At 40.6% G+C, this 13,489-nt stretch overlaps 1 protein-coding gene across 4 annotated transcripts in view; it reads left to right on the top strand.

Moving 5' to 3' along the window:
* FNDC3B (fibronectin type III domain containing 3B) overlaps positions 1 to 13,489 on the top strand; it is a 329,942-nt gene that overhangs the window by 305,518 nt on the left and 10,935 nt on the right. For all 4 annotated transcript variants that reach the window (XM_019624326.1, XM_019624327.1, XM_019624328.1 and 1 more), the window contains 2 exons: positions 7,136 to 7,302; positions 9,888 to 10,015. In XM_019624326.1, the coding sequence (XP_019479871.1) occupies positions 7,136 to 7,302; positions 9,888 to 10,015 (295 nt within the window). The remainder of the gene's footprint in view (positions 1 to 7,135; positions 7,303 to 9,887; positions 10,016 to 13,489) is intronic.

Here is a 13,489-nt window from a genome sequence, read left to right as displayed (position 1 = left end):
CTCTCTCTCTCTCTCTCTCTCTCTCTCTCTCTCTCTCACACACACACACACACACACACACACACACACACACACAATCCATGGAGGAGCCCAGGGAAATTGAGAAAAAATAAACACAGTGACACGTCATTGTTAAGGAATATAGCTGTACTGAGCTTACTGACAGCGGTTATTGTGAAATATGTTTTGAAGCGTGCCATTTGCAGCCTTTAGTCAACTCCAGGCCATTTTAGGTCAGCAGGTTGGATCATTTTGAGGAGTTGATATTAATGGGCTGTCGTTAGCCTGTAAAGGCCTAGGGATTAAAAGATAGCAAACACAAAAATCTTAACATTATTTCTTATTTCCTACTGCGAATTTGTTATAAGTTACCCAGAGCGTGCTTGGATGGCTTTTTTGAAACAAAACTGTTTTTAAAAAAACACACTTTAAAGTTCTTCATACATCATCATTTTCCTCTAAAATGATTTAAAATAAATGTTTAAAGATGCAACATGCCTCAATTCCTTCCTTCAGTTGTGCTTCAATGCAAAAAAAATCATCTTTCAGAATGTTAAAGATTACCATACTGAGGTTAAAAGCATAGCCACACTCTAGATTTTTTGAAAATGTCAAGAATCTGTTGTTTTGCCTTTGGAGTATATATTTAATAAGGAATCGTAGAATTTACTCGGTCCTTCCATTTGGATCTCATAAAAATTTCTGCTAGTTGAACAAGACAGTATTACCCCAGGCATGTGGAAACTCAGGCTGGGGAGTTCTTGCGTTGTTCAAGTTCACGGTGAAGGTAACAGGCTCTGCACTGTGGTCAAGGTCTTTGTACCTGTCGTGGAATGCTCTGACAGGCAAGCAGAATGAGCAGAATCATTGTGTATTCACAGATATATAGAACACTTTTTTAAAATCACTGAGCAATTGCCAACGTTAAAACCCATGTGTGCTTGTTACCATTGAAGTGTTTAGTTTCAAGAAGACATTACAGCCAACACTGTGGCAAGTCAGAGACAGAGCCATAAAAGAATTCATTTAGACTGTAAACTTTCAGTGACCCAACCAACCTTCTGCCTTGTTTATGTTTTTCCTTCCAGGAAAATATTTTTTGTACAAGAGAGCCCTTCTCTCCATTTTTTTTTCCCCCCTAAGTAAAAATGCCCAAATTTCCATTAATGGGCATCACTTACGTAGAAGCCGCTGCTCTCACTCACTCCCATCTGTTTAGAGCAGCAGTTCCTGGCCTGGGAAGGGTGGATGGTATTCACACACACAGCTTCCTCCCCAGCTTTGAAAAGCCTAAGGGATTGTACATGAGATCGCATTCTGAGTACAGCCTTCAGGCCTCACCAAGGTCGAGAAACAGGGTCAATCCTTCATGAACCTTGGTGTTTTCTCATTAATAACAAGTGCTAGGTATTTTGTAATGGGTTCTCCCTGCATTACCCCATTTGATCACAATAACCTGCTGAGGGGTAGGGACTATTATCATTCCCCTTTACAGAGGAGGATACAGTTTACCTGGCTTTAGAGCCCAAGATGACCAGGCAGTTGAACCTGAACTCAAACTCAAGCCTGCTGACCGAAAGATTGTTATTACCTACTGACCCTTTGGCCCCCATGCCAATGGGGCAGCACTGCAGTGGAGACCCACAGGTGTTTCCATACCTGTCCTCTTACTTGATCTTCACCAGAGCCCTGGGTCATGGAGCTGACGCCTCCAAAGGTACATGGGCCATGGGTAGCAGGGGTTGTGGATGGAGTAGAAGACACCTCAGAGGCACTGCCAGGGTGGGTCCAGGGTGCCCTTTAAGGAGCTGTGATGCCACAGGGGGTCCCTATGGCTGCATAATGCCTCGGCCTGAACTGATACTAAAGTTACTTGGTGACTATTGAGCATGTACTATATTCCAGGAACCATGCCACCTGTTATACATATATTACTCCTTTGCGTTTTGATAACACAGGAGCATTAATATAATAAAACTAACAGAGTGAACATTTCATTTTTTACTCCTAAGTCACCAAATTAGATTAACTTATTTTGGAATGAGCTCTATGTCCACCACAGGCTATAACATGTTGCAGAACATCACAAATTCAGCTGGACCTGTTCCTGCTGGGATGTGAGCCAATAATGGCCCAGTAACCTTGAGAGAGGCCTGAATGGCAGGAGTTGAGAGCCAAAGTGGTCCTCAGGACATGTTGGCCTGCCTGGAGTCCCTGAAAGGTGTGACCCGTGGCACTCATGGGACAGAGCCTGAAGACATTGGATGCCATGCATTGAACTCTTAGTATGCACTAGGCTCACTTCTGGGCTTTTTACCCACATTTCCAAATTTGACTTTTGAAACAACCCATGAGGTAGATACTGTCCCTGTTTTGCAAATGGGAGAAACTGACGTTTAGCAAGAGCGAGTGATTTGGCAGTTACAGGCAGAGCTGAGATTTGTGCTCTGCCTTCCTGGGTCAAAGTCCCTGTTCCCCACCAATTCCCCCCATCGATATCTGGAGTGAGGAGGGGGGAGGCGGGGAGAAGGGAAGGGTATTCCGGTCTCCCAGGCGGCACAGACAGGGGACTGGCCTTGGGGAAAGCTGACCGCTCCCCATTAGTGTGTTCCTCGTTGGCTGAGCCACACCCACCCTCCGAAATCAAGGGTTTGAGGTCTCAGTGAGAGTTGTTTCCTATCTTTTATGGGTTAGGACCCCCCCCACCCCCATTCTGTGTGCTCCCCATTTTCAGTGGATTTATTCTCATTCCGGATCTTGTCCCTTCCCCAGCCTTTCTTCTTATTCCGACCTTATTATGCCAAGGTAGTAAGCATGGAGCAGGACCTCAGGACAACAGCATTCCCGCCCGCCTCTGGCTGGGACTGCTCTCCCCGGGCCTGTGGTGCATAAGCACGGCTCTCTCGATAGGAGGGGGAGAGGGAAGCATCAGAAAAGCCAGCAGGGCTACATGGCAGAGCCACACTTTAGGGATGCAGCCACGCTGAATCCTTGGTTGTGTTTGAAATATGGAGTCTTCAATGATTGTGTCTTAGGACCTGTAGCATGTTTAATTCTATCACCAAAAGCCTCTGGCTTACTTATTAATGACTTTTAAAATGAAGTTGGTCTTTAAAAAAAAAAAGAAATATTTAAGAGAGAGAAAAAATTAAATTGGACTTTGTAAAACAAATCTTTGATGAATATTTTTAATCTGTCCCCAAGTGTTCTAGCCACAGGGTGTGTTAGCCTGTGATGCCTCCAGGAGAGCCCACCATGTGACTGGCATAAATCAGTGGCTCTGAAAAAAAAGATTCTTTCTTCTGCCTTTTGGAATGATGGGAAATAATTACAGAATTAGGGTATAAGAGGGACTGTATTTTTTTCGTGTTGGCTTGCCTGCTTTTTGTTTTGTTTTCATTGGCCGTTATTTGAAACAGAAGTTACTGTCAACATATGCAGAAAGAATTTAGGATCCACGCCATTTATCTGAGGCCTACTCTGTAGGGAATGTTTCATGAGCTATCAGATTGAATTCCACCAGGCTGGTGAACAAGACGGTCGCCCTTCACTGATGTTTCCCAGTGTGAACTAGAACCCGCGGCTAATGACGGAGGCTGGCACTGGGGTCTGGTCTGCAGGGTAGCCTCCCACCACACAGCTGACTTTATACCTGGAAGAAAAGACAGTAATGTAGAAGGCCTCTCAGTAGGGAGAATGGAGTTTCTTCTTGAAAATCCTGTCTTCTCAGCATTGTAAAATGATTATAACTAACATGTATTGAGTGATTTTTGCATGTCAGGACTGTTCTAAGCATTTCTCTTTTATTAACCCATTGAAACTTCACCGCAGTTCAGTGAGGTAAGTTCTGTCATTATCCTGATCTCTCAGAGGAGAAGAGAGGCCTGAAGATGCTAGCTAAGTAAGTTTCTGGTGTCTCATAGTCTGCACTGCCAGTGCTGGCCACAGAACCTGCATTACAGAAAGCATACCAAGTACCCAGATGGGTGCGGGGAAAAAATACGCAACCAGTATTACTTCTTACAGTTTTTAAAATATAAAACCCTTAAAATTAGACTGAAAGTGCCACACTGACTGTTACCATATGAAGATCACATTTTCAGAAGCCTAAAGGTGAGAGGTGAGATTTTACGAAGGATTTTACTTCCTGGTTATTGGTAGAGTTTAACTAGAATCTCTTTACTGTGACATTTAATAAATTTTTTAAAACAGTAAAATAACATGAAATTAGAAATAACTATGATAAATAATTTCCATATTATAAGCAGTATTAATACCAAGTCTTTCTCATCTCTTTTATCCCACAATCTCATTTTTGCAGCCCTCTTTCTGCTCTTAGCAATTATTTCCTTAAGAAGAAAGAGGGTAGGGGAAACTTTCAAAGTGAGAAAAGTATGAACTTTAAAGCAACGTGCAGACTTGCTACCTCTGTCTATAATGGCTCCCTGTCGGGTGAAAAGGCCATGCGTACAGCCATCTTGCTTCATTGCTCAGCTTCTTCTAACCTATGTGTCTGCCTCAGGACATAGGCCCATGACGACACAGGACATCTGTTACTCTAGGAGGGCATTTAGTGTGAAATTGATACTATTGATGGTTGGTTATCTTGGAATGTGAATCCCCAAACTCGTAGGATTCCTGATGTCTCGCCTCCCTAGCCTCATACCCCTTGCGCTCGGGAGAGAACCTATATCATTACCCATCATCATCTTCCCTGCCCTGTTCTTACTGCCCTGTACCCGGTTAATTATGTGACATAAGAATGAGCTACCATCTGTTTTAGCTACTTGAATACACGTTTTGAGAACAAAATAGGAGAGAACTGTCCTTCCCCCTCAGAATGTCTTCCCATTCCTTTTCTGAGACTAAGCAGTGATGGTTTTCATCAGAGCAGTAAGCAGGTCATGACTTATTATTGCCAGAGCAGGCGGTGGACTAAATGACAGGACCAGTCAGAGACATGCTTATCCCACCCACTGCCTGCCATAGATATATTGAACTTATTCTCAAAAGGAAAAGTTCTCCTTAGAGCAGGACATGATGGGGAAACAGTGCTGTTGGTAGTCGTCCTCTCCAAACTCCTTTAAAAACCAGGCTTTATTGTAAGTTTGGAATGAAGTTTTACTTCTTGCTCCATGACTTCCATTTTGTGGTATAATTAAGGGCAATTACTCCAGCTAGAGATGCTGGCCCAGGTGAGACTGAGTTAATAAATAGCTGTTTGCCTTTAGCATTAGCAAGGGTATTTTCATTAAGGTAGTGATGTGTCAAGAGCGCTAAATAGGTTGCCATGGTATTTGTGGGTTTCAGCATGGACTCTGGCTTTCCCTGAAATTAAAAATGCTCAGCCTTCAGTAAAAAGTGCTTCCTTACAGAGCAAAGCAGAAGGAACATTTAATAGGTAAAATGACTATGGCTCAGGAACTTGATTGCAAAGGCTAATGAATGCATGGATATTTTCAAATCAGTATTGACTTTGACAGGTTTTGTTAAAAAAAAAAAAAGTTGTTTAATCTATATCTGTCTGTCCAGAGGGACTGTTTTCTAGCACATGGAGTAGCTGCCCACACATGGGACCAACTACCCCACAGGGATTAGATCTTATTCAGCTTTGAATCCACAGAGCCTAGCACACAGCAGATGTTCAAGAAATACCTGCTAAATGAATGCATGAATTCTGCCTACCCTTAGGCCAAATCAGCCTAAGAGTCAGACATTTTGATTTTTTGATTCTGTCACTGACCTACTTCTAGCGGTAGCTAAAGACAGTGGATTGTCCTCAAAGACCGTGACAAAGCCCTGGAAACTGGGAGAACCCTGTGGCCTTTGTAGGAAAAAGGCAGTGGTTGGATTCACTCATGTAAGTGGTTCTCAAAGTGTCTCTGGACCAATAGGATTCATATCCTGAATCTACTGAAGATCCTGGATAACTTGTGGAAAATGATTTCCAAAACTTTACAGTTAACTATGAAAAGATAAATAATGACAGTATATTATAACTAATTTAATTATGATTTTTCAAGACCCTGCAGGAAAGAGTTGAAATGTGAGGCCTTATTTTTTAAACTCATGGCTTCTATGCTTATGTTTCATGGAAATATTAATTCGCAGAGAAGTACAAATATTTTGTCCTGGTTCAGATGGGAGAAGGATTCAGAAGCTGCTTGTCTAAACTGAAATAGCCCATCTTTGTTACTTTTCTGTTATTTTGAACATCTATCAGGTTAGATGATTCTGAGCAAAGTTTTTTTTTCTTTTTATATATGTTTTCTCAAAGATTTATCTTTGTAAATGTCATCTTACTAGTTTGGGAAAGGAGCTTTGAAAGCTCTTAGGAAGATGAAGGTTAAAATTTAAGGATTTTCTAGCTAAACCTCAGCTATTTAGAAAATCCAGGTAAAGAGGACATTGTATTTCTCAGGTGCCCAGCTAACATTAACTTTATTCCCTAGTACAGGGGTCAGCAAACTGTGGCTCATGAGCCACATGCAGCTCTTTGGGTACGTACATGTGGCTCTGAAGTAAAGTTGAAAATGAAAATAAAACTATCATAGTTTCATTTATAAAATTTTTAAAAGATTTTAAAATTTTCCTTATTTGTAAAAATATACTTATGGCTCTCGAATAATTTTTAAATTGTTGTGAGGTACAGGATTGGCTCTTCCATTTCAAAAGTTTGCCGACCCCTGGCCTAGTACATGGTAGAAAGTAGATTAACAGTATCAAATTATATAGATATTAACATTATGAAACACTTGAAATTTCTTTTTTTATTAGTAAATAAAAGTATGAACAACTGATAGTTCTAGAACCTATAGCATAATTAAAGGGATCTTATAAGCTTTATATGTGCTTAAATTTGTGTTTATCTTTTATATGACAATATATTAGACATTAAACTTAACTACTGGTTATCAGAAAAGTCATGACGTATTCTTTCTGTTTTTTGTTGCAAAAATGCGTCATGACTTTTCCAACAACCCAATATTAACATAGCAACTGGTTGATTATAAATTCGGACTGTATGAAAAGCATTTACCACATTGACCTAATCTGCTCCACTGGTTTATGTCATAATTAATTTCTTGTCAGTAATAAAATTCAGGTGGCTAATGGATTCTGCCCTTTTCTCTAGGTTTATCTCCATCTACAGAGGACCCAGCCACACCTACAAGGTCCAGAGGCTGACCGAATTCACGTGTTACTCTTTCCGAATCCAGGCAGCAAGCGAGGCTGGGGAAGGGCCCTTCTCAGAAACCTATACCTTCAGCACAACCAAGAGTGTCCCCCCCACTATCAAAGGTTTGTAGACAATGTGTTCTGGCACTGTCTTCTGGGAGAGTAAGGAAATGTGGGAACTTAGAATAGGAAGTACGATTCTCACTCTAAGTATACTCTTCTAATATTTGTAATATCAGCAAGATAGAATCAAAAGAACTTTCTAAAAGAGAAGGTTGGGAAATGGGTGTTTTGGGGGAAATGGGGGGCCTTAAAGGCTCGAGAGGGCCTTCCAATAAAGACTTCTCAAGTGTGTATAAAGGATTATTACAGATAATTTGATAACCAGCAGGTAGATGGACAAGGAAAAGAAACAGTTCCTTTCTAAACTTTGGTTAGAAATGAGGGTGAATTCCTGATGCAGCACTCAGAACAGTTTACCACAGAAGTTTTGAAAATATGCCTTCCCAAACACATCAGGAGGAGCAGAGGCCGGCATTCACTTTGAATGCCCTTGGTGCCTAGAGATTTGAGACTGATGTCGGCACCCTCGGCAGCCTGCTCCGCCGGCCCTCAGCTCTCACCGTGCAGAGAGGCCTGGGACGAGCTGCAGCAGTGGCCTGTTCTCACCTCCCTGAGTATTCATCTTGTGGTTTGTGAGTGACTGGTTTACTCTCTGCCTTCTTTCTGGGATCAGGGGGTAAGCAAAAGCCACTCCACCGGGCCTGCAGAGCCCTCATCTTCCATTTCCAGTCACAGCACAGCCGGCTCATGAGGCCGGGCAGACAGCACAGGCTGAAGGTGGCTCGGCCCTTTCTCCCCCATCCTGAGGCCAAGGCCCAGCCCCGTCACAGACTCCTAAGCCTGCGCCCCTACTCTCCCCAGTAGTGTGATTCTTGTGCAGGTCCCTACTGCTTGCCTTTGGGGGGGTGGACAGCACTGGTGGCTTTACCCAGCTGCTGCCCAGAATGACCCTGAGGCTGATGGATAAACACACAGCCCCCCTGAACCCAGGTTTTATGTGGGTACAAGTGAGAGTTTGCTATGTTATTTGGGTGGCTAGGATTGCAAGCCCAACCTGTAAAAAAGGCCCTGTGTGTGTGTGTGTGGCCCCAGGAGCAAGGCCACTGACACCTTTCTTCCACGTGAAGGAGCTGTGTCAGCTACCACCAGAGCACAGAGTTCAGTAGAGGAGTCACGGTGAGGGGACTCCAGGACCTGGGTCAGGGTCTGGCTGGAATTCCGTGAAGGTTTCCCGTAGTTCCTTGCAGGGTACTTTATGGTAAGTACCTGCCCCTGCTTTCCTGCCCCTCAGCAGTCCAGAGCTTCTCTTTGGCAGTTGCTTCTTTGTGTGACTCAGAAACGAGTATAAATGGATGGACATGGATGTGCACGGCCCTGCTGGGTCACGTGGGCAATAAATGGCCCGGCCCTTTGGTCCAGCTTTGCCTTTCAGCTGTAACACAAGGGATCCCCACGCACTCCTTGGCCCATAGGTGTGTTGTGACAAGGAAGTCTTTCTGGCACTGATTTTGCCTTTCGAAGTGATTTTGGGGGAAATTCACAATGTGGAAAACAGAACACTGAATTGATGACTCTTGTGTTTCATGGTACATTTACTTCAGGACAGTTTCCTCACGCTGCCACACGATCAAGTCTTCTGCTTAGATTTAGGGAAGTGTTGTCTTAGCTGGAGGACTGTGTAGTCTGATAAGATCCCTTATTTACTTTTTCCATAAATTATTTGGCATTTTGATCAACTAATTCCAACTTTTTTTTTTTTTAAGAAAACCTTTGTTTTTCTGAAGCAGTATTGTACAGAATTACAAGTAGGAACAATTTTCTCTCAAGAGTTAATTTCATGTAACTAGAAATGAAAGAATAAGGGGGTTCAGAGAGAGAAGTTACATATTCCAGTTACAAAATAGAAAAATACATCTTGAATTAAGCTGTAGAGATATAGCATAAGCTATGAGACAATATTTTAAAATTCTGTGAAGTGCTTTGCTATAAACTAATACAATTTAACTTTGAATCAGAATGATGAATTTTCTAGGAGAAAAATTAATACACACACACATACACACACACACACGATAACATAATTTTAAAGACTGTCATTGCTGCCCATTTTCTGGGACTTACCTCCAGTGTTGCCTGCTCCTAAAACCTTCCTTAGACTCTCAAACAGTGTGACTTTTCCTCCCCTGGAACTCCAAAACATTTTATTTGTACCTCTCATTTTAATCTGCTTTACATTATTCTTCTATGCTTGTCTCACACTTTGCTCTCCCCTTCCCTCAGTTAGATCTTAATTTCCTTGAAAGCAAGGTGTATTGTACCTATTTTTGCATCCCCCAAAACACCTAGCTCAGGGCCTAATCATAGAAGGTGCCCACTAGCCATTGAAAAAATAACAAAAATTTGATCCAGGCCAAGCAGTTATTAATAGGATAATGAACAAAGGATTTTTCAGCAATGGCATGCTAGTCATGGAGTATTTTTTCTGTGTACAGAGCACCCTGCTGGTTTAATAGGAGGCTGCACAGATAAACCCCCTCTCAGGGCAGGCTCAAGCACTCTCTCCTCACTCTCTCTAATATCACTAAATTATTGACGTAATGTGATACTTTTAATTTTGACCTTAGATGTGTGGATTTGTATTTCAGCACCCCGAGTAACACAGTTGGAAGGAAATTCATGTGAAATTTTATGGGAGACGGTACCACCAATGAAAGGCGACCCTGTCAACTACATTCTGCAGGTATTGGTTGGAAGAGAATCTGAGTACAAACAGGTGAGAACCAGTGTGCCTGACACGTGTGTGGCTTATCGGAGTCAGGCTGGCTCCTTGCTTCTGCCTGTTGCCGTGAATGATTCAGTGACCCGTGAGCTACGTGTTTCTGAAAATCAGTCATAGACACTGCCTAACACGCACCCATTACCTAGTTCTTTAGGGTGGGTAAGCCATAGTTTACATTTTATTTTGTATGTGGTGGTTAGTATTCACTGTAAATTTTCAGGTCTCAAGTATAATCTTGAAATGGGTTTTTAAGCTCTACATTTGTATTTGATATTGGCAGTGACATTTGCAGACGTCTGTAATGGGTGTCATTGAAAACTGAAGCGCCAGGGGTTTTACTATAGAGGGGAAGAAGTCTCGACCAAACTACCGAAGCCTGTATACTGTCTGCTTTTTTAATGACAGTTATCACGGAAGGATAAGGACGATGACCTGTCAGCCCTGGAGGCCATGTCATTCAGAAGCTCCAGGTCACTCCTTGTCATGCTTTGACGGGCATGGAAATCTGATAAAGTGCAGATTCTGATTCAGTGGGTCTGGGGGTGAGGGTTCAGGCTCCTAGGTGAAACTGGTGTTGCCGGTTCACTGACCATAATTTGAGTAGCAAGGCCTGTACAGATCACATAATAGACATATGCAAAAGAGAATGCAACTGGAAGATAGCCAGATAAAGAGTTCAGTTTCGCCCTTTTTCACACCCCTTATGATCCTTAATTTTTCCAAAGCAACCACAGTATCAGTCACTGGCGGTTAAAGATTCAGACACTCTGTAGGTTTCTGTAATGCTCCCAGGAACTTAATAACTGTTGATGTGAAACTGGGATATAATACTGTTACTTTGTTAGGAAAACTGAGGCCCGTTCCTTATCAGCACTTTTAATAGAGGCATCCAAACATATCCACCTTCGAAACTTGAAGGCAAGTGGCCGCCTGTCTTCTGAAACATCATTTGTAAAGACCTCTTTATTCAGCTCTCGAGGCTCCAGATACAGAAAACAGGTGGAAAATAATTTGATTCTCAGTTTTCATTAAACTGCTGGTGGATATTCCTTATATAATAATAACAAATACTTCCAAATAAGAATGTATAAAATGAATCGAAGAAAATTTTGGTACATTACACAGTACTTTGTTAATATGAAGTGTCAGGTAAAAGAATGAATGGTTTTAAGCACATTTTGCAAAAACCGTATTTTAACTATGACATCCACCACTATTGATTAACATCAGTTGGATGATGTCACCAAAGTTTCTATCATTCCTCTTAAACAAGAGTAAAAAAAAACGATTGTTTCCTTTCACTTTTCCAGTCTCATCCTATACAGTATATCCCATTTCAAAGTAAATAATTTAACATGTGTAATTGTTTCAGCTTACTAGAAAGATATGATTGGTTTCAGGGTCTTGGCTCAGAGAACAGAGGATTTTCCCACTAGATTTTGTCATCTTTAACACCAGTAGCGTCCTGTTCCACAGCAATGTAAAAATGATTAAAAGATGAAATGTTACAAAGTTTCACAACATATTACTTGACACTTAACTAGAATTCATTTCTGAACAGTACATTCATTGCATATTCGTCATTGTATTTTTAAAAACCTCTTGTTCCACGTCTCATGCTTTTCCACCTGTTCTTGGAAAAAATGTTCTGCTTCTCAAAGCACAGCGTTTTACATTTATAAAGCAACATTATTGGGTCAGTATCTATACATGTCAGACATTGCCAAAATACAGGTAAATCCATTCAGAAAGCTAGATTTTATTGACAGATTGGCTGTTTTGAATCTATTGTTTGTTTAATGTTATATATTCAGACCCATGAAGATATAAATACTAATATAATACACAATCCCATATGTGCCTCTGAATATATTTCTTATTGTAAACAGTTACAAACAAGAGTTTCTTGTTCAAAATAGGTGAAAACATGGTACTACAGGGCAGGCTCAGTAGATTCAGTAGATAGGAGTTAGCATTCTTCACATAACCATGTCTTTCTGACATTTACCAAGAAATGATTAAGGTGTGTAGCGGTACATGAAAAGCCACCGTTGAGTCAGGGACAATTTGTACTGAGTTTTTTGCTTCTCTCTATTCAGTAAACATTAAGTTAAACATGTTTTGAGTATTTCATTCACTTGTTTTGGACACGAGATAGGGAATGAAAGCTATTTATATTATGTGTGCCGAGTAATGGTTAAAATAATTACAGTCCAGGGATAGGCTTTGAATTCATAGAGGCAAAGCAAAAGAAAATGAGAGGTAATCATCACTGAACATAGCCCACTGCAGAGTTACAGGGCTCTCAGGAGCTCTGTGTACCTCAGTCACGGCACTAATCAGACAGAATCCACTCGTGTGTGAGCTTGTGTTACTCATCTGTATTTTCCCAGGACTGGCACATAGCTAGGCACTCAGTAAATGTTTCTTGCATGCATGAACGAGGCTGTTGCAAAGGAACAGGGTGATTTCTATTTACAGTGATAAGATAGGCGTAAGCTTCAGCAAGGGGTGGGTTTAGAAGTGATGTTTGTGACTTAGGTGGAAAAAAATCTTTGGTAATAGGAGGGTATCATCCTGCTTCCCAAGCTTATTTTTATAGCAGCATATGGCAAGGGCCAAAGCCTCTTCTGCTGTTTTACTTGAAACATTGACTTTAGCTTTACCTTGGTTCTAGCTAATTAGCTTTCTTTCGTTCAGATATTATGATGCGGGGTGAGCAGCTGGTTTTAATTATGAAACCATCTATTAACTTATATTAAATCCTCACCTAAAATTATACTTTGCATTGGGATGCATGCATATATTGATTTGGCTTTTCTACCACTTGATAAACATTCCAAGCACAAGCTTTTTTCAAGAAGCTTAAAACTTATTTTCAATCAGTGTTAATTATAAAGCATTCTTGGAAAGAATGAAAATTGTGTGAATACGCAGGTGACCGATTTTTTTTTTTTACACAAAGTATAACCGTTTAATACATATATAAGAATGTAAAGTGAAATGATTCATGTCCCTGTTCAGAAAGCAATAACTTTTATAAAAAATATATAAATATAAACATTGAAGATGAGAAAGAGGTAACATGTTGCATGAAATTATTACCTATTAGGAGTCAGAATTTGTAACAAATCAATATTCTTGGTATTTATATTTGTTACATTAAGAAGACCTTTGAAACATCTGAAAAATTTATAGAACTCCATGTTTAATTTGATGGCATCTCTGTATAAATATTTCTCATTTAGTATCATTTTTAGAATATAGTACTGGTCGTGTATTGAAAGTGCTGTGAGAAAAGACCTTCTCTTGAGCTGACATATTTATTTATTTATTTATTTATTTATTTTTACATTCTTTAAACAGTTTTTATTTATTTTTTTTCTTTTAATTATTTTTTATTATGAAATACACATTTTTTAGAATTAGTTTCAGCTGTACAACACAGTGCAATAGTTATACTTTTTA

This window comes from Hipposideros armiger, unplaced genomic scaffold (assembly GCF_001890085.2).
Source record: "Hipposideros armiger isolate ML-2016 unplaced genomic scaffold, ASM189008v1 scaffold_584, whole genome shotgun sequence".
Taxonomy (NCBI): Eukaryota; Metazoa; Chordata; class Mammalia; order Chiroptera; family Hipposideridae; genus Hipposideros; species Hipposideros armiger.
The sequence above is the reverse complement of the archived record's forward strand: the minus strand, read 5'-3'. Positions and strand labels throughout refer to the sequence as shown.